Below are 22481 nucleotides of genomic sequence, written 5' to 3'. Positions count from 1 at the left end.
TGTCACTGCAGCCTGACCATCCTACCCTGGTTTGTTATTGTGTCATGATTTTGTACATATACGACAATGTGGCCAACAAGGACCTGTGATGAGTATTTGGTGTGGTTTACATATACATCTGTTTAAATGTATCCCTTCTTTGTTAACACAATGGTATCACAAAGACATGCTATTTAGGCGAGTTTGTGGACTATTTGAATCCATTTATCTTCAACCAAGGATACTAGGGGTTGATGGATTTGTGTATGGTACATTGTTTTGGATATATACATGCAAACACCCATCTATCTGATTGCATTGTGTATGAGTAAGATTGATTGTAGATTGTTAGTGTTAGCACAAAATAGTGTAATTTGGACATGAACAAGCAGTCATTGGGTGTTGTTATGCAACTGTTGGTTTGGTTAACATAGAGCTAAAGCCTGCAAGGGGAACATTGCAATGCAAGTAGCTGAAGGGTTAGTGGAGACTGGGAGTAGGTGCCTTGGTCATGGGGCAAGGTTACTCTTTGTGTCATTCCTCTGCTCTCTGTCTAACTTGTCTGCAGGTACTGTGGGTTGTAGTCAACATAAACTTTCAGTCATAAGTATATAAAGAAGATTTTATTGCCATACTTTGGACCTACTCAAGTAGAGATCTCGGTCAGGGAGTGTGGTGGAAGTTGAACGTAAGAAAGGAAAAGCTTAGATCATTAGTTTTGTTTTAGTGGTGTACTATCTGTGTGAACTCTTGGCTGCATGTTACTCAGTTGTTCATGTGTGACCTCTGTGCTACCTTGCAGCTTACTCAAGGATTTGAAATTATGGATTCAGTTCTCATTGTACAGAGAATCCAGAATTTTGGTAGGTTGCAGAGGGGACATACCTGAAAAATTCTCAGTTTGGTTCATGCTCTCTAAAACCAACTTTCCACTCAGCAGTATAGGCAAGTAGACCTTGTTCAGCCCTATAAGGGAAAGAAGCATGCTGGGCTGAAGGCTACTTGGAAGGTTATAGTGTCTACATCAAAGTTATTTGCCACAAATAACCCTGGTTCCAATGCTACTGCATCGAACATAGCCTCAGCAGTACTGCCTACCACCTCTGAGTGCACTCAGCTGATAATCAACTCCAGCACTGGAAAAGACAATCCTGACAGTGCCTGTGATTCAGCAAGGGCACTGTAAAATAATATTATCAGTTTTAATGAAGAAAAATGGTATTTCTAATTAGCTTTCGTGTATTTGTAGTTTGCTGCAGCACAGGCAGGGAGTGTGTCATGCTGTTGTGGTGTGATGCAGTAACCAGGTGGTACCGCAAAGCAGTTGCATCAAGCACTTGCTGCAGGAACTCATGGATGTCACCCAACAATACTACAATACTGGATTATATGCAGAGGAATGCCGTGATGAAAGCAGAAGTCTATTTGTGTCTGTTGGCTGCTGACATACACCACTCATCTTGAGACTTTGGCAGCTTATTAATATCTTATTAGATGTGTTTCCAAATATAAAACTGCCAGCTTCAAAAGTCAAAATTAAAGTAATGCATTGTGTGCAGACTGGAGCTGTTTTCACTAAACTACTACAGGAGATTGTTGTGCCTGTGATGTCATAATGATTAAGTTCGATTCATTTGTATGTTTTTGGAATAGTGTGTTGGACCAGGTTTTCAGCAGGTTTCTAACTTCAGTCTTTGTGAGTTTTGTGCTGCAAAAGATTTGGTTGGACGATTTGAGGCAGGTGCATCCCAATGTAAGATAAATATGAAAAGGCAAGTTGTTCAAGTGTTCATGGATGACACTAATGTTAACAAAGTATTCGTAAAGAGCTGAAAAGCAAGCTCAATGTCGAGGGTAGTCCAGAGGGGTAACTACGACTCTTAGGAATTCCAATAGCAACCTTAGGTTTTGGTTTGACCTACTTTTGTTCCTTCATATAGCCTTCCTACCTCCTTCACACATGTTTAGGCATCTGTTAAATATTTGCTGATCCCAGACTGACACCATTTTATTTTCCACCCACCAAATATCACGAAACTAATGGGGGAAAACAGTAGTGCTGGTCATATTGTTGTAACTAACAGTGTGTTGGAGGGGAAAAATTTTAAATAGATTACATGAAGCACTCAGAAACTAAACAAGACTCCAGTCAACCCTAGTGCAATATGTCTTAAAAGTACCATGCACTGTATGTAAGCCACATGTCCCAAACCCCATAAGCATGGGATCCTCTGAATTACCTTCAACTTCGAGCTTGTTTTTCAGCACTCCTAGGAATGCCTTATTTACATTAGGGTCATCCCTGGGCACTTGAACAACTTGAATATTCAGATTCACCTGAAAATGGTATGCACATGCTTCAAATCTTTCAACTAAATCTTTTGCAGCACGTTTTCTCACAAGCACAGTTAAAAAGAGAGAGTAAATAAAATTATGATAATATTAATGACGAGTAAAGATGTGTTGTAACGAATGTCTGTACCAAAATACAAGACTGAACAATAAGCACATAAATGGGTTACCAGCCCGCATCTCGTGGTCGTGCGGTAGCGTTCTCGCTTCCCACGCACGGGTTCCCGGGTTCGATTCCCGGCGGGGTCAGGGATTTTCTCTGCCTCGTGATGGCTGGGTGTTGTGTGCTGTCCTTAGGTTAGTTAGGTTTAAGTAGTTCTAAGTTCTAGGGGACTTATGACCACAGCAGTTGAGTCCCATAGTGCTCAGAGCCATTTGAACCAATGGGTTACCAACAAATCAGAAGGAAAAATATCAACCCATTTTCTTGTAGATAACCCTATTAAATCAATGGTATAAGTAAAAAAGTACATAACATAGGATCACACCATAAGTAATAGTCATCTCAGGTGAGCAACCCTAGTACACAACATGAGATTTCAGATAGCTATTCATATTGCAGTAGTGGCAGTTGTTACCTAGATTGATATACCAGGGTGTATGCGACCCAGGACAACCACAAGATCTGGGAAAAACCCGGGAATTTTGTAGAATTCTGGAAATTTTTGTTATTTTAGTCTCCAGTTAATTTTTTGTAATTTTTTCTGGTCAGAGCCGATACTCTGACAATGGATATTACTGTACGCTGCTACTGCAGAATAACATTGCAGTAATAAAACATGAACGAGAGAAAATAAAACTGAAGTTGCAAAGGAAATGCGCCATATACAACAACAAAACACAGTGCTCATACAAGCGTCTGCCCACAGCAAAATGTTTCAAAGGCTTTAGGAAGACTATGCAATGCTTCATAACATCAAATTGCTTCCAGTCAGCATGACGTCACAACTGTTTTCAATAGATTCGTTTTAGCAGTTATGAGTGGGCTCATGTGCATGCACAGTTCAGTCATGTATGAGTAGTACCTTCTTCCACTTCTGGGGGAGGGTGGGGGGCAGATCGTGGTATCTGACCCAGACAGTGATTTCGGGGAGATGGGGGGCAAATTCATATTCTTGAGGGGGGGGGGGGGGGGAGAAACCTTGAAACACAGAGCTCCTAGCATCCAGCACACATGGGCCTGTCGATTATTCGTATGATTTTGAAACGCATACCTGTTGATTTCTTACTGAATCATAAGTTTATTTTTGAATTTGTGCATTGTGTATGTGATGTGTCTGTCAGGGGAATCCTCATCACATCTAGAGATAGACTTTCCTGCAGACAAAAGGGGATAGGGCTATACGAGCTGAGGGGAGTAAAGCTGAATGGGTGAACGCCAATCACTATCTGATTATGTGGTTGATTGGGTTTGTGAGTGATCATCATTATCATTACTAGCAAAGTACACAGATTCAAACTACCAGAGTGAAAATAAACGACTAACAGGAATAACAGGTAAGAAAGATTGTGTATTATCTTCTCGCTGTATCCCAGAAAATTAAATTTTCACATAATTTTTGACCAGCTCGCTACACTAGTAAGTCTCCGGTCAGCAGCTGCTTAAGTTCTGTTCTGTAAGTAGCATGGAATACGTGTTGTATGAACATGTAACAACGCCTAATCAGAAAATAATCACAGGATGACTAAATTGGTGATCGTGGCAGGGTTAGTGAAGTTAACTGGCGAATAAATTTTGACAATGGCAGGCATAGTTACATAATTAGTGATGAAAAGATTGTCTGTTAGAATGAGGAAGGAGAAGATACAGGGACATCACATAATTTGTGGAAGAATATGGCGATTCGAAATTTATATAAAAATTTCATGACTACTTTCTGATCTCGTGCTTCAGAAACTGTAGCATATGAATGAAATGTGGAACTATTTCCTAGCATAAAGCTTTTTGCATGTATGCCCAATAGGCATTGATATTGGTACTTTGTTGAATTATATTCTATCGTGTTATAAAAATGACAGCTGGCCGGAGTGGCCATGTGATTCTAGGCACTACAGTCTGGAACCGGCTGACCGCTACGGTCGCAGGTTCAAATCCTGCCTAGGGCATGGATGTGTGTCATGTCCTTAGGTTAGTTAGGTTTAATTAGTTCTAAGTTCTAGGCGACTGATTACCTCAGATGTTACGTCGCATAGTGCTCAGAGCCATTTGAGCCATATAAAATGGAGCATTTCGTTTATTTGGAGTGTGTGAAAATTGCTGCAATATTAGAAAAGCTTATTTTGTTTTATCTAGCAGACAGTGGAAAATAGACGTAATCAGATTGAGGAACCACACTAATCTTGTGTACTATTTGTAATAACAGCTTTTTCAGTATTAGACAGGGACATTTCGATTTTTTCATGTAGCAAAACTTTTGATAAATTTCGATGAGGTAACAGATCCTTTGGCAGGAAGGAAAGGCCATGTAAAGCTGTAGCAAGATTAGAGAGAAAAAACGCTAGGAGCTATGGATTGAAGTAATGTGTACTGTCTTGCTTGTCTCTTGTCTTTACTGCTTTTATATATCCTATATTTAATTTTATGTCACACAAAACCGCAAGTTATTAGCTAATAGGCAATAAAGAGTGCAAATTTTCTGAAGAGTTCTTGGTCTTCCGGTTATAAATAATCCCATCTGGTATTAATTGCGAGATTTTTTTTCGTTTTTAAAAAAAAGAAAAAAGAGAGGCAGGATGTCAAACAGGCCGACTGGGAGCAGGAGAGGCACCACAGGACATTTTAATTTTCACTGTCCTGAACATAATTTGATGGCATCCATTACAAAATATAAACGTTTCAATTCCACAGAGCGAAATACAGAGATGTGTGAGTGAAGAATGCTGTGTGAAGAGGCATGGCACTGCATTTTGGCACACCTAAGACCAAATAACATGTCTTACAATTCCTCGAACACATATGTTTATGTATCAGACTGTTCAGTAAGATGTGCACCACAAGATCAACATATTTTTGAAAATTTGAGTTTTTAAATTTTTGACGTCTTCCTAGACGCTCAAGGGAAGGGTTGGGAAGGGGGTGCCACTATCTACTATTGCCCTGGTTCGGAAATATCGTAGATCCGGGGCTGATGCACAGAGCAGTCTGAGTTTTAATGAGGAAGTGGGTAGTCTCCACGTGATCCGTGTATACATTTAGTGATTTTGCTGTTTCCTCGTCATTTACTGCTCTCATGTCAAATGAAAACAAAACAGATTTCTGTGGCAGGAAGCTATCAAGGAAGTTAAACAGATTCACATAGTTACGGAAGACTAAAATATGTTATTAGTTTCTGATTTTATTTCCACGTTTCTCACAGGCAAGCATAAATGACCTTGCAGAACAGTGAAGTTATTTTTGTCGGTTTGCTAAAGAAATCCGGCTTTTATTAATCTTTTCCACTGAAGCAGTCAATGTATTTGAAACAAAGTATTTAATTCCATACTATAGGCTAGAGTGCACTCTGTAATCTTCTATTACGTATGGCATTATGCCATAATAAAGAACCAGACATGAGTTATTACAGTACTGGTACTCCAAAAAAATTTACATCCCGAAAACCACATTGGAAAGCTTAATATCAGGTTGAGGCCTACTTCATTGGGAATCTGAACATACGAGTGTGCCCTTTAAGTATGCATTTTAAATGTGCACATTTTGTACGGTTCACGAAATTCCAATGCTCTTGAAGTATCCTCTGATGTCTTGTTTCTTTTAATGTTTTAATATTTTAATGTTTTACAAGTACGAACATAGAGGCTTCCTACGTCATCGTATCTGTGTAAGCATTGTGGCGCATGTCATCTGGCGCTCTGTGGCAACTGCTGAAAGGAAACTGCTTCACGGGAAAATATTGCGAATGGTGGTTTGAAAAGCATTGCTTTCAAATCAAATTTCCTTTTGCGGAAGTTGAACTATGTGTGAGAAAGTAAAATGAATTTCTTAAATCACAGAGCATTTGACTCTCATTTAAAAATCGACTCTTCGATGACGAACCATTTATAAGAATTTCAAGCCCAGAAGATCAGACACTTGCGCCATTATTAAAAATTTTATGGGCACATGTGTGATGTATCTTAAAGTGTAACTCGCGCAAAACATATTAACATTATATGCGAAAGCTTAGCTTCTCTTGCAGCTTATTAACATTAGAGAGCAATGTTAAATGTGAAATCTTTGTTTACCATGTAGCAACACTATGTATCTTAGTTTAAACCATTAACTTGAGTTCGCGCTACTGAACAGTTATGTTAGTATTGGCTGACCATATCACGTCTCGTATACTTTGAATATCCGCTGTCATTAGCTGGCGAGATCGCGTGAAATGAGCTGTGACTGGCTTACAAAAGTGCATCGCAATCGCGATTTCAATGATTCGGAAGGTAACATGCGATGTTTGGTGGAATTTGAATTCATACTTTCGTAATACGAAAATATGCGGTATACATGTTGCTGCAAATCAAAGATCTTTACAAAACGTGTTTTTCTTTCCTTGAGTTTTGTTTTCTAAGGTGCCGAGAAATTCTGTGCTCATGTATAAAACCATAACTATTCAAAGGATTGATAAGTTCCAGGGGAAAATAAACTGCCACATAACATGGAAAAAGTGTTTTTTCATCTGGGAGAAAATGTATTTTTAACCGGGAAATGTGGGAAAATTCCGGGGATTTTTTCCTTCTCTGTGTATACATCCTGTACACATAGTGGGCTATTAATGTTACAGTGTGCAATACTACAGTGTAGATAATTATGATCTCTTTCTCCATTCTACACCTAGACAGCACACTCACTGATAATTCATGCACTGTGCATGTAGATGTACTGTGCATATATCATCAATGAGTGTGCTGTTGTGCAGACTGGGGAAGGTGCACGATCCATAAGAGTTTGACTGAAGGCTGATGGTGATGACCTGGAGGTTTGGCATTAGCATTATGGAAACAGCATGACATTTTGAGTGTTCAAGGAATGCTGTGGTGGATGTCTTAAGCACATGCCAAAACCGAAGTGAAACCACATCCAGTCGTCATGGGGTTGAGCAGCTACCTATCATTGCAGATGTCAGACTGGTAAAACAGAACAGCAGTGAACTGTAGCAGAACTAACATCAGCCTTTAATGCTGGGCAGAGTATGAGTGAGTCTGAACACACACTGCACCGAACACTCCTAACAATGAGCCTCTGCCGCCAACAATTCGTGCATGTGCCAATGTAACATCACATCAGCAACTATGACCGAAATGGGCATGTGACCATGGACACTGGACGTTGGTACATTGGGAGAGCATTACATGGTCTGATGAATCCCGATATCTTCATCATCATGCCTACGGGAGGTTACAGATCTGTCATCATCTAGGGAAACAGTCCTTGACACTTATACAGCGGGACGGAGGCAAGCTGGCTGCGACTCCATTGTGGTCTGGGGAACATTGATGTGGGCACACATGGGTCCAGTGGAGCTTGTGTAAGGCACCGTGACAGCCTAGGAGTATCATACACTCATTCCAGACCACGTATACCCCTTTATGCCGATCGTTTCCTGATGGCATTGGCATTTTTCAACAAGATAGTGCACCATTTCACAATTCTCTGAGTGATGGAGTGGTTCGAAGAACACAGATTCATGTTCCAACTGATGTGCTGACCATCCATCTTGCCAGGTCTGAGCGTGACCAAACATATCTGGGATGTGATAGGACATGGCGTCAGAGCTCAGCGCCCTGCCTTTCTGATTTTACGGGTAATTGTGTGTGCAGGTGTGGTGCCAGTTCTCTCCAGCCACCTACCAAGGCCTCATTACTTCCATGCCATGATGGTTTGCTACTGTTACCCATGCCGAATGAGGACATACTGACTATTAAGTAGGCTGAACAGTATATGTAGAAGGTGTTTTGATATGGTCCTTGGCTTATATTACAGAGGCTATGCTGTATAGCTCTCGCCTCTTTAGTTTCTTACTTCTTTGTACATCGCTACATCAACTTTTGTTACATTTAGCACACCTCTGTTAGACTTTTATGGAGCAAGTTGTGTTCTTTTCTTATATCTATAATGACTTTTTGGATTTTCTATAAGCCATAAAAGAAATGATGTAGTCACATGATCTGTTTTACATTGTAAGTATTCATGAGTAGATTATGTTTATGTACCTATTACAAATTTTATATATTTTCGTGTACATTAATAGCCCCATTTTGTACTTTTATTCCATTTTGTACTTATTCACTCCTGTGAAGATGGTCCACAACCAAAACCAGTAGATATTTAGGTTAAAATAAAAACATCTGAGGTATTTTTTTTAAAGATGTTACACTGTATGTTTTGGGAAGTTTTCCAAACATTTCTTCCAAGTAATTTTCAGACGGATTTTAGAATGAGATTTTTAGGGTCTTGCATCTTATTTTTCACTTATGAAATTGCAGCATTTTGATGTATTGGAGATTGATCAAATTTCCTCACTGTTACTAAGGTGCATGTACACACGTGGGAATGAAGTGACACTTCTCTCGTTTTCTCAGTCATTTATGCAGATGAATCAGGTGATTGCTCAAAGCTTCTGAACTGCAACTCTTAGGCTGCTGTTAATAGTTTAATTTGTTGTACCTGTTTCACATACTGGTGAGTTTCTGCCTCAGTAATTTACATTCTTTGTCTACTCTTTCCCACCTTCTAGCTACATTGGTCATTAGTTGACATTTTTAGAGCACCTACTTTTAGTTCTAAACATGCAGGTGTACATCCAAGAAGTCACTAGATACTACAGCATTGTTAAAGTTCCTGATCCAGTTCTTATGGTTGGCATGAGACCAGAGATCTAGTGCCAGTGATGCAGCTTCTTTGTTACAAGAAACACTTTGCTGGCATCAGTAGGTTCCTAAGTTGCTCTGTGCAAGAACATAACGCCTTCCGGAGAACGAATGTACTAGTTCCACTCCCCATTTACATTTACATCTACACCTACATCTACATCTACATCCATACTCCGCAAGCCACCTGACGGTGTGTGGCGGAGAGTACCCTGAGTACCTCTATCAGTTCTCCTTTCTATTCCAGTCTCGAATTGTTCGTGGAACGATGGATTGTCGGTATGCTCCTTTGTGGGCTCTAATCTCTCTGATTTTATCCTCATGGTCTCTTTGCGAGATATACGTAGGAGGGAGCAATATACTGCTTGACTCTTCAGTGAAGGTATGTTCTCGAAACTTTAACAAAAGCCCGTACCGAGCTACTGAGCGTCTCTCCTGCAGGGTCTTCCACTGGAGTTTATCTATCATCTCTGTAATGCTTTCGCGATTACTAAATGATCCTGTAATGAAGCACGCTGCTCTCCATTGGATCTTCTCTATCTCTTCTATCAACCCTATCTGGTACGGATCCCACACTGCTGAGCAGTATTCAAGCAGTGGGCGAACAAGTGTAATGTAACCTACTTCCTTTGTTTTCGGATTGCATTTCCTTAGGATTCTTCCAATGAATCTCAGTCTGGCATCTGCTTTACCGACGATCAACTCTGTATGATCATTCCATTTTAAATCACTCCTAATGCGTACTCTCAGATAATTTATGGAATTAACTGCTTCCAGTTGCTGACCTGCTATTTTGTAGCTAAATGATAAGGGATCTATCTTTCTATGTATTCGCAGCACATTACACTTGTCTACATTGAGATTCAATTGCCATTCCCTGCACCGTGCGTCAATTCGCTGCAGATCCTCCTGCATTTCAGTACAATTTTCCATTGCTACAACCTCTCGATACAGCACAGCATCATCTGCAAAAAGCCTCAGTGAACTTCGATGTCATCCACCAGGTCGTTTACGTATATTGTGAATAGCAATGGTCCTATGTCACTCCCCTGTGGCACACCTGAAATCACTCATACTTCAGAAGACTTCTCTCCATTGAGAATGACATGCTGCATTCTGTTGTCTAGGAACTCCTCAATCCAATCACACAATTGGTCTGATAGTCCATATGCTCTTACTTTATTCATTAAATGACTATGGGGAACTGTATCGAATGCCTTGCGGAAGTCAAGAAACACGGCATCTACCTGTGAACCTGTGTCTATGGCCCTCTGAGTCTTGTGGACGAATAGCGCGAGCTAGGTTTCACACGACCGCCTTTTTCGACACCCATGCTGGTTCCTGCAGACTAGATTTCTAGTCTCCAGAAAAGCCATTATACTCGAACGTAATACGTGTTCCAAAATTCTACAACTGATCGACGTTAGAGATATAGGTCTATAGTTCTGCACATTTGTTCGACGTCCCTTCTTGAAAACGGGGATGACCCGTGCCCTTTTCCAATCCTTTGGAACGCTTCGCTCTTCTAGAGACCTATGGTACACCGCTGCAAGAAGGGGGCAAGTTCCTTCGCGTACTCTGTAAAATCGAACTGGTATCCCATCAGGCCCAGCGGCCTTTCCTCGTTTGAGTGATTTTAATTGTTTATCTATCTCTCTGTCGTCTATTTCGATATCTACCATTTTGTCATCTGTGCGACAATCTAGAGAAGGAACTACAGTGCAGTCTTCCTCTGAGAAACAGCTTTGGAAGAAGACATTTAGTATTTCGGCCTTTAGTCTGTCATCCTCTGTTTCAGTACCATTTTGGTCACAGAGTGTCTGGACATTTTGTTTTGATCCACCTACCACTTTGACATAAGACCAAAATTTCTTAGGATTTTCTGCCAAGTCAGTACATAGAACTTTACTTTCGAATTCATTGAACACCTCTCGCATAGCCCTCCTCACACTACATTTCGCTTCGCGTAATTTTTGTTTGTCTGCAGGGCTTTGGCTATGTTTATGTTTGCTGTGAAGTTCCCTTTGGTTCCACAGCAGTTTTCTAACTCGGTTGTTGTACCACGATGACTCTTTTCCATCTCTTACGATCTTGCTTGGCACATACTCATCTAACGCATGTTGTACAATGGTTTTGAACTTTGTCCACTGATCCTCAACACTATGTGTACTTGAGACAAAACTTTTGTGTTGAGCCATCAGGTACTCTGTAATCTGCTTTTTGTCACTTTTGCTAAACAGAAAAATCTTCCTACCTTTTTTAATATTTCTATTTACAGCTGAAATCATCGATGCAGTAGCCGTTTTATGATCGCTGATTCCCTGTTCCGCATTAACTGTTTCAAATAGTTTGAGTCTGTTTGTCACCAGAAGTTCTAATATGTTATCACCACGAGTCGGTTCTCTTTTTAACTGCTCAAGGTAGTTTTCAGATAAAGCACTTAAAAAAATTTCACTGGATTCTTTGTCCCTGCCACCCGTTATGAACGTTTGAGTGTCCCAGTCTATATCCGGCAAATTAAAATCTCCACCCAGAACTATAACATGGTGGGGAAATCTACTCGAAATATTTTCCAAATTATTCTTCAGGTGCTCAGCCACAACAGCTGCTGAGCCTGGGGACCTATAGAGACATCCAATTACCATGTCTGAGCCTGCTTTAACCGTGACCTTCATCCAAATCATTTCACATTTCGGATCTCCGTCAATTTCCTTAGATACTGTTGCACTTCTTATCGCTATAAACACGCCTCCCCCTTCACTGTCCAGCCTGTGTCTGCGGTATACATTCCAATCTGAGTTTAGGATTTCATTACTGTTTACGTCTGGTTTCAGCCGATTTTCTGTCCCTGGTACTATTTGGGCGTTGTGACCATTTATTAATGAGAGCAGTTCTGGGACCTTTCTATAGACGCTCCTGCAGTTTACTATTAGCACATTAATATTGTTATTCCCTGTTGCATTTTGCCTACTCCTACCTTGTCTCATCTCAGAAGGCATCTTGTCGGGCCTAGGGAGGGAATTCTCTAACCTAAAAATCCCCCATGTGCACTCCACACGTACTCCGCTAACCTTGTAGCCGCTTCCGGCGTGTAGTGCATGCCTGACCTATTCAGGGGGACCCTACATTTCTCCACCCGATAGCGGAGGTCGAGAAATTTGCAACCCAGCTCTCCACAGAATCGTCTGAGCCTCTGGTTTAAGCCTTCCACTCGACTCCAAATCAGAGGACCGCGATCGATTCTGGGAACGATATTACAAATAGTTAGCTCTGATTCCACCACGCGAGCGAGGCTTTCTCCCTTCACCAATTCCGCCAACCGCCTGTACGGACTGAGGATGATCTCTGAACCCAGACGGCAGGAGTCATTGGTGCCAACATGAGCAACAATTTGCAGTCGGGTGCATCCAGTGCTCTCTATCGCCGCTGGTAGGGCCTCCTCAACATCTCGGATGAGACCCCCCGGCAAGCAGACAGAGTGAACACTGGCTTTCTTCCCCGACCTTTCCGCTATTTCCCTAAGGGGCTCCATCGCCCGCCTAACGTTGGAGCTCTCAATAACTAATAAACCCCCCCTACCCGTGTGCCTGCTCGGGCCTTGCTGAAGGAGCAGCCACATGTCCACTCACAGGCAGAGCGGGCGATGCCACACGGCCAGCCTCCACATTTACCCTCCGCCTCGTGCACCGCGATCGCCGCTGAACCCGCCACTCCCCTTGGGGAGAGGGTGGCCCAACCATGCCCGGTACCCACGAAGATGTCTCGACAGCAGGGACAGTGGGTGAAGCATGTAACAACTGGGGTGTGTACCTTGCGACGCACCAGACTCCCCACTGCCGCTACACTCCGAGGCAGCAGCCTGAAGACAGCTGACCGCAGCTATCAACACGCTCAACTGTTCGCGATGAGTGGCCAGCTCCTCCTGCGTCCGTACACAGCAGTCACACATCCTATCCATCCTAAGGAATCAATTTACTGAAGAGACTTAATCAACTTTTAACTAGACTGCTAATTCACTAAAGGCGGCTGATTATTGACTAAACTGTGATTGCTAGCCACTTCTTGTAGAAAACAATGAAAATTGTACTACCTGTCTCTGACCTGTATTGAAAACAAACACTAGCACTACTGGCACTATGGTTGACTAAAGGGACTCTCTCTGACTGTATTCAAAACAAACACGAAATCTATGGAACACTATTAGTAGCACCCGACAATCAAAGCTTCCTAAAAGCAAAAACACACGAAAGAAGAAGTGACAAGTAAGAATAATACAGTTAATACGTAAACTAAGGTAGCTCGCTGCACAGCAGACGTGAAGCAGACAGCGGTTAGCTCATTGAAGTGAGATGGAAGTGGATTACAAGAGTGAATATTGAGGCAAAATACTTGTTAAACAAGCATTATTGTTATTGAGCAATATCAGGGATACCAGTTTCAGCTCAATTTTGGTAGATTTGCTCAGGCATTCTGAGCTCTGAGTGGACTGTTTTCCTTCTTCGACTTGTGGGAACAATGTCGTCCTCAATTCTCCATTTGAAAACACCCCCAGTGGAAGAGATATAAAACTAAAAGTGACGATATTAATTAATATTAGCTTAATGTTAAATGTTTCTGACAGTATCTGTTCGATAATAATGACTTGTTGTTGTTGTTGTGGTTGTCATGGTCCTCAGTTTGAAGGCTAATTTGATACACCCCTCCATGTTAGTCTATTGTGTGTGTCATGATCACTGCATACCTATCACAACCTTCATCCATTTGAACCTGCTTATTGTATTCAAATCTTGGTCTCCTTCATCAATATTTATGCTCCACACTTTCTTCCATTACCAAATTGACAATTCCTTGATGATGCATCAAATGTGTTCTTTCAACCAGATGTGTTGTGCCATAAATTTCTATTTTTCCCAATTTCATTCAGTGCCTCTTTATTTTTGTTCAATCCTGACATCCAATCATCAGCATTCTCTTGTAGCATCACATTCCAAAAGCTTCTGTTCCATTCTGCTCTGTGTGAATTGCCTATCACCCACATTTCACTTTTATACAAGGCTACACTGCAGACAAACAGCTTCAAAAAAGATATCCTTAGAGCTAAATTTAAGTTAGATGTTAACAAATTCCATTCCAGTATTTCAGATGTGTTTTCTTGCCATTGCCAGCCTGTGTTTCATCTCTTCTCTACTTTTATGCAAAGGTGTCTTTAATCTTGCTATAAGGAGTATCTATGCTTCTTGTGGTTATGCATGGTATCATCACATTAATGTGAGCCCCACCTATGTTTGTCCACAGCTCATGGTCCAGTGGCTAGTGTTGCTGCCTCTGGATCACAGGATCCTGGGTTCTATTCCTGGCCAGATGGGGATTTTCTGTGCCCAGGGACTATGTATTTGTTTTGTACTTCTCATTTCATCATCATCATCATCATTCATGGCAATGGCTAAATTGGACTGTGTAAAAAATGGGGCTTTCTAGTGGTGCTGATGACTACACAGTTAAGTACCTGACAAACCAATCACCACCACCACCTATGTCACAAAGACAGGTGGCAGAACTGGCAGTAGAGGGTATGTAAAGCATGTTTTGAGGATGCAGGAAACAGTGAAATCGTTGTTGTTATGTGGAAAGAGAGCAGCAGGTACCTGGTTCATGCACCCATGCCGAGTGCTGTTTATTGGCGACAAAAGCTGGAATTAGCATGCCACCACCGCAACTGGACTTCCACTGGTAAGGAGAAACAGCAAGTGCCATCACCTGACTTCCCATGAACTTTGCTCAGCAAAAGAGGAGTCAAAATAAGCGAACACTTGTCTCGGCTTATCAGTAGATAGTTGATTGTTTCGGAAAAAAGTCATGTTTTTTAAGGAACTTCATGTACCTTTTAACACGGAATATCTTCAGAATATATAGTGGCTCAGTGGTTAAGGTCATCGTTCGTAATTTTGCGCTCTGTATTTGAAAACTAATGATTGTTTTTATTTATTTTATTGTTTTTATTTATTTTATTGTTTTTATTTATTTTATAGTTTTTATTTATTTTTATGTTTTTATTTATTTTATAGTTTTTATTTTATTTATCTACCCATGTCCGTGGTAGGTTACTGAAAGCATCTTTCTTATGAAATTAGGAGTATAAAGGCATATTAATTGTAAAATCACAACTGGATATCACAATACGTCACACACATGTATTATGTAACATGTTTGTGGTACGTTGAGGGGCTACAATCTTTTTCAATTTCTTATGTGTTATTCATATTGTTTTTCATCAGGAGGATTTTGTGCATTTCCATGGATGAGACTAATCACAGAAACATTCAAAACACAGATATTCTGAATGGCACAAATGTTGCGTGAAGGTAGGTTTACCAAAGTGACATTTCTGTGTATGAATCTCACTCAGGAAAGAAACATCAATAACACTAGTTAAGATTTCGCGTGTTGGCAATAATTTTGCAGCAAACCATGCATTATGGGTTATTTTTCTGAAAACTGGCACTTGCACTTAGGAATCAAGATACTCTACAGGAATTTCACAAAAATAATTTCAAACAATTTTGTTCTTTTTTAAAATTAATTCACTTGACATACAAATTAGTAGACAAATAAGAACAATGTTATAGCAGTGTATAATGGAAAACATTCATAGAGTAATGTTCTACAGGCATGGGTACATAAATAAAACCGAAAATAAGTAATAATGGGGTTTCAAACACAGAGTGCAAAATTAAGAAGCCATGATGCTAACCATTGAGCCACCATGTCTTCTGAAGATATCACGTGGTAAAAGGTGCATGAAGTACCTCGGAAATACTTTACTTTGACCCCTCTTCCACTGAGCAATGTTTCTGAGGAATCCCATGTTCTCCTCATGAGTGGCAACATGTAGTCTTTTCAGATGAATTATGTTTTAAGCTCCATCAGATAGATAGCCAGTGGCATGTATGGCACTGCAACAGTTGTGAGAAGGGTCCACCCCTAGTGCACATGTCACACAGCTCATGTGGTTTGAAGAGCACCAGGATGAGTCTACCATGCTCTCCTGGCCACCAGACAAGCTGGATTTAAAACTGATAGCAAATCCGTGGGACCACCTCAATTGGTTTATTTGTGCCATGGATCCTCAACTAAAACACCTACTTATCTGGCTGCTGTATTGGAGTAGGCATGGCTCCACATCCCTGTTGCTATCTTTCGGAATTTGAATGATTTTCGTCCTGCTTTTCCGCACTGCAAAAAATGGACATTCAGGCTTTTACAGATTGTCACTTTAATATGACTGGACTGTACAGTTTTACATTTGCCCCCTAGCCATTCCTGCCTGTCATCTTTACACTTTTTGCCAGTCTCATTTTTTAGATGTCATTATTCCCTTTTGCCTGCTTCATTTGTCACATTTTGATATTTTCTTCTTTTGTAAATTGAAGTCAAGATGCCCTGTGTTATCCAGTGTTTTGTTTTATGCGTATTTGATCTTCTGCTTCCTGCACTATTTCATGTCTCAAAGCTACCCTTCTTCTTCGACTGTATTCTCTTCCCATGTTCCAGATGAACATAGCCTAATGCTCCTTCTGAAACACCCAACAGTCTCTGATCCTTTTCAATTTATTCATGTCCCATGTCCACAAGTTGCCACATACGTGTCATTCCTCAAGTTTTAGTTTGTACTCATAAGCAATAAAATAGGGTCAAACCTCATATCTTGCCATGGAAATGTTTCACAATGTAAAATCAGGTGACAAAATATCTATCGCACCCTTGCATAATCAGTCTGAAACCTTGCCATGTCTCCAAGTCTCTTCCACTTGCAGAGTCATCATTCATGAATCTTATTAAACCAAGAGTTAGTGATGACAGAATTATGCTGTGTGTAAAATCCTACTGGTCTATGACCTCCTCCTGTATTTTGTTCTCTTCCTTTCCCTGCTACCAAATGCATTCACTCAACACAATTAGTTTTTGGTCTCGTTTAAATATCTGTGCAACATTTCTGATTCCAGTACGTTTTCTATCAATCTTACAAACCACTAGTTGCCATACACATTGTCGTACAGGGTAGCCGTGTGGCCTGAGGCGCCTTGACACAGTTCGCATGGCTTCCCCCGTTGGAGGTTCAAGTCCTCCCTTGGGCATAGGTGTGTGTGTGTGTGTGTGTGTGTGAGATTAATTAGTGTGTAAGCCTAGGTCCCGATGACCTCAGCAGTTTGCTACCATAGTGGGCATTCCCTTAATGTCTGTAATGGCAACGATTATGTGATCACTAGGCTGATAGAGGCTTACACCCAATCCTGTTTTCTTATTCATTATTATACCTAGTTCTTCATTACCTCCTATATGGTTTTTTGTTGATAACTGTACTCGTGTAACAGGGAAGCCTATTATTCCCACCACCATGCTTCATTAATTCCCTATATGTGAAATGGGTGCCTAACCATTTTCCTTTTCAGATTCTTTAACATGCCTATCTGATTAAGGGATATAACTTTACATACTCCAACCCCTAGAAAGCTCATGTTGTTTTTCTTGATGACAACATCCTGCTTAGTAGCCGTGCCTGAAGACTGAAATGAGGGACTATTTTACCTCTGGAATATTTCACCCAAGAGAGTGCCATCACCATTTAACTATGCAGAGGAGCTGTATGCTCCCCAGAGAAATAATAGCTGTAATTTGCCCATGCTTTCGACTGTTTACAGTACCAGCACAGCAAGGGTATGTTGTGTAATGTTATGAGATCAGATTAAGCAATCATCCAGATGTTGCCTCCTGGAACTACTGGAAATGCTGCTGGCTGTCCTCAGGAACCTAATTTTTGTCCGGTTTCTACAGAGATACTTCTCCATTGCAGTTGCAGCTATAGTGTGACTATCTGTATCAATGAGACACTCAGGCCAACCCATTCGAGTTCATGAAGCATATCCGTAACACCTGCGTGTTGATTGACCCTACAGATAACAAATGTAGTGGCCCTGTAGTGAATTGCATCGATTTCTTCCTTTATTCTGACCTTGGGGGGATCCTAGACACTTGAGCAGTACTCATTAATTGGTCACACCAATGCTCTACGTGCAGTTGACCATTCACTTTCCCCACTACCATCCTTACATGCTCATTCCCTTTACTATCACTTTTCGATGTTACCCCTGAATATTTAATAAATGTGACTGTCTCAAGCAGTTCACTACTAATACCATATTGTAACCTTTGGGATTGCATATCCTGGGCGTTTACATTAACTTAAATTTATGCAAATTTGGAGCAAGTTGACATTCTTTGCACCAACTAGAAATTTTGTCTAAGTTATCTTATATCCTCATACAGTTACTCAATGGTGACACCTTCCCATACATCTCAACATCGTCAGCAAAGAGCTGCAGATTTCTGCTTGAGATGTCTGTTACATCATTTGCATATGTAGAGAATAAGTGTGGTCCTAACACACTTCCCTAGAGCACACCTGACGATACCCTTGTCTCTGATGAACACTCACCATCAAGGACAGTTAATGGTTTCTGTTACTTAAGAAACTTTGAGCTATTAACATATCTGGCAAGCTATTGTGCCTACTGGTACCTTCGTTAACAGTCTGCAGTGGGGACTGTATTAAATGCTTTCCAGAAATCTAAGAATATGGTATCTGCTTGTTGTTCTTCATACATGGCTTGCGGTATATCATGTGAGGAAAGGAGCATTTGAGTTTTGCATTAACTATTCTTTCGTAATCCATGCTTAACTGTAGACAGAAACTCTTCAGCCTCAAAGAAATTTATCATATTTCACTTATGAATATGTGGCAAACTGATGTTAAGGATGTTGGTCTGTAATCTTGTGGGTATGTTCTTTTCCCTTCTTATACACGGGAATCATGTGCACTTTATTGTAGTCACTTGGGGTTTTGTGCTGGGTGACATGTTGGTGATAAATACAAGCTAAGTAAAAGATAGTACCACAGAGCACTCCCTGTATAATCGAATTTTCATTCCATCTGGACCAGGTGATTTCCTTTTTTTCCTAACTCTTTTAGTTGCTTCTCTGCATTGAGATGACTATTATTATGTCCTTCATATGGGAATGTGTATGATGGCCAACTGATGGTATGTTTGTACAATCCTCTGTGGTGCTTAAATCCATCTTTCACAGCAACATGTGGGTGTGTTTTACTAGGGCATTGAAGGAAGGTGGGAATATATGACAGCAGTAGGGAAGTGCTACACCTGTAAGGAAATTAAATTCACATATAACTTTGCCGTGAAAAGGGGGCATCATGTTGAATAAAGACATGCAGTTAGCCCACCTGTATCAATGTTGGACTTCAATCACTTCTGCAGAGTGTGTCTCACATGTTTATGATGTGATAATTCCTACCCATTTATTTTCTAGTCTTATGGTATCAAATATATGTGTTGTTCCACAGTATAACCCACACACAATGGTCATGAAAAGGTACACACGTTACTGCACCTCTCACTCAGTTTCAGATACTAACCAGTAACACAGACTCAATGTCTTACCCTTGCAGCCTGTGCACATTGCACTGTTGTACTGAACAGCAAGGCAATTAGATTACACTGTGCACATCTGGCACAGAGCCAGAAGTCACCGTCCATACAATCTTCTCACAGCACTCTACATTGTCAATTTGCCTCAAGCCACCTCTCCTTATAGACATGTTTCTTTGTCTTTAGGCTCTGAGGCAGAACCCTCAGAATTATCATTCAGGAAACCATCACAACATTCAGGGATCAGACCCAGAAAGAGGTTTAATCTTATGACTCTACTTCAATTATGTGAGTTGAAGCAGAAAAGAGAAAAATGCTGTTCTGATAGGAAGCGAAATTTGTTTTGTTACCTATTTTTACACCACCTGCAATTTGTAACAAGTGCACAGCATGTGTAAGAACTCCCATAGCAAGCAGAAGGCAACACTATGATTAAAAATGTGTAATGTAAGAAACTTGGACATTTGTCTAGGGACAGGAAAACTTAATGCTGGCCAAGTGATTTGATCGGTTGCACTTAGCTGATGTCTACAGCATATAGTGCTCTATGGTGGCAGACAGTGAACCCTTAATTGGCCTTTACGGCAAGGAGCTGTTTGACTCAGTCCTCATGAAATTCAAAATTGTCTGTTAATTACTGAAATTTTTAATCCCATGTGCATTATTACAATTAAACTCACAATGTGTCATAGCACCTAGGCTGCTTGTGCAGTTTTTGGGGTCTTCAGTTGATGGTAATGAGTAACTTTACATAAATTCCCTGAAAACATGGCCAAAACTAAAATTGTAGATAAGTTCTCCTCAAAGTATGAGTAAGTTTTCAGAGAGAAGTGTTCCAATTCTTACTATCTTAACCAACTAATACTGTATGATGCTGATTGCCAGGGACTATGGAGATAGATTGGTGTGATGGCAGGACAAACATCGTGACACTGGTTTCCATTATTAGCCTGGAAGTTGATCTTTAAGTAACAACTTTATGTAATTCGCTTGAGAATTACATACCCAAGAGCAACAGTTTATAAGTAACTTTGTATTTTCATATAACATTCATTTCAGTGGATTAACTCTGCCGATAACACATAGACTTGTATTTATTTTTCTGAATCGATGACCTTTGCAGTCTGCTTCCTTCAACCCCACACACCAATGAACCAATTATTTTTCTCAGTACAGAACACTTATTAGTGTACTGCACTGACGTGGAGAATCAGAAACAGCTGACAGGCTTCATGATATAAGCTAGTTTTCTTAATGAGTCTGTTATTAGAGCAAAATCTATACAATAAGAATGTACGTAGTTTTTGTCAGTGTATGAAATATTTCGAAAACTGGGCAAATACTGTTGTGAATAGGGTCAGTAGTTGTAACAGGAAATTTTCTTGTTAAAGATGTTTCAGATGAAAAAATGCAGGAAATTAGAATTCTTGTTTGTTAACACAACTTTAGCCATGTAAAACAGTGTGAGCTTGGAATAAAACTGTTTGTAATTAATGTTTTTGCTGATAAATAAAGAGCAAATGAAAAGTGTCACTGCTGATGACACTGGTTTCAAAAAGTATGGCAAATTGTCAAAGCACATTTTTTTATGGTGAGAACTGGGACAAGGTAATTGATGATACGATTCTCTGAAATGATTTGTAAGCTTATTTTTGTTTCAAGAATGAGATATTTAAATTTCACATATAGCAATCAGTTCAAAAAAGTACATTTTTTATTTCATCAGTTTTGATTTTGATTAATTTTGATATGAATTTCAGATTTGAGAGGCCTTATATGAACCATGGAGCCCCCCTCCCTCCCCCCATGATCGATGGACCTTGCCGTTGGTGGGGAGGCTTGCGTGTCTCAGCGATACAGATGGCCGTACCATAGGTGCAACCACAACGGAAGGGGTATCTGTTAAGAGGCCAGACAAACATGTGGTTCCTGAAGAGGGCAGCAGCCTTTTCAGTAGTTGCTGGGGCAACAGTCTGGATGATTGACTGATCTGGCCTTGTAACGCTAACCGAAACGGCCTTGTGCTGGTACTGTGAACGGCTGAAAGCAAGGGGAAACTACAGCCATAATTTATCCCGAGGGCATGCAGATTTACTGTACGGATAAATGATGATAGCGTCCTCTTGGGTAAAATATTCCGAAGGTAAAATAGTCCCCCATTCGGATCTCCAGGCGGGGACTACTCAAGAGGACGTCTTTACCAGGAGAAAGAAAACTGGCGTTCTACAGACTGGAGGATGGATTGTCAGATCCCTTAATCACGAAGGTAGGTTAGAAAATTTAAAAAGGGAAATGGATAGGTTAAAGTTAGATATAGTGGGAATTAGTTAAGTTCGGTAGCAGGAGGAACAAGACTTTTGGTCAGGTGAATACAGGATTTTAAAGACAAAATCAAATAGGGGTAATGCAGGAGTAGGTTTAATAATGAATAAAAAAATAGGATTGCGTTAAGCTACTACAAACAGCATAATGAACACATTATTGTGGCTAAGATATACACGAAGCCCATGCCTACTACAGTAGTACAAGTTTACATGCCAACTAGCTCTGCAGATGACGGAAAAATTGATGAAATCTATGATGAGATAAAAGACGTTACTCAGGTAGTGAAGGGAGATGAAAATTCAATAGTCATGGGTGACTAGAATTCGAGAGTAGGAAAAGGAGGAGAAGGAAACGTAGTAGGTGAATATGGATTGGGGCTAAGAAATGAAAGAGGAAACCGCCTGGTGGAATTCTGCACAGACCACAACTTAATCATAGCTAACACTTGGTTCAAGAATCGTAAAAAGAAGGCTGTAT

At 40.5% G+C, this 22481-nt stretch overlaps 1 protein-coding gene across 4 annotated transcripts in view; it reads left to right on the top strand.

The window, feature by feature from the left end:
* The window catches only part of LOC124719619 (zinc finger protein 708-like), a 203818-nt gene that overhangs the window by 169680 nt on the left and 11657 nt on the right, over positions 1-22481 (top strand). Inside the window, exon 8 of one of the 4 annotated variants that reach the window (XM_047244832.1) lies at positions 1229-1342. The exons of the other annotated variants lie outside the window; for them this stretch is intronic. Coding sequence (XP_047100788.1) covers positions 1229-1274 — 46 coding nt within the window. The 3' untranslated portion in view covers positions 1275-1342. Of the gene's footprint in view, positions 1-1228; positions 1343-22481 lie in introns of those variants that run through there. 4 annotated transcript variants of the gene reach the window in all.

The sequence above is a fragment of the Schistocerca piceifrons genome, chromosome 11 (genome assembly GCF_021461385.2).
Source record: "Schistocerca piceifrons isolate TAMUIC-IGC-003096 chromosome 11, iqSchPice1.1, whole genome shotgun sequence".
NCBI lineage: Eukaryota > Metazoa > Arthropoda > Insecta > Orthoptera > Acrididae > Schistocerca > Schistocerca piceifrons.
Note: the sequence above shows the minus strand (reverse complement) of the source record. Positions and strands in the feature narration are given on the sequence as shown.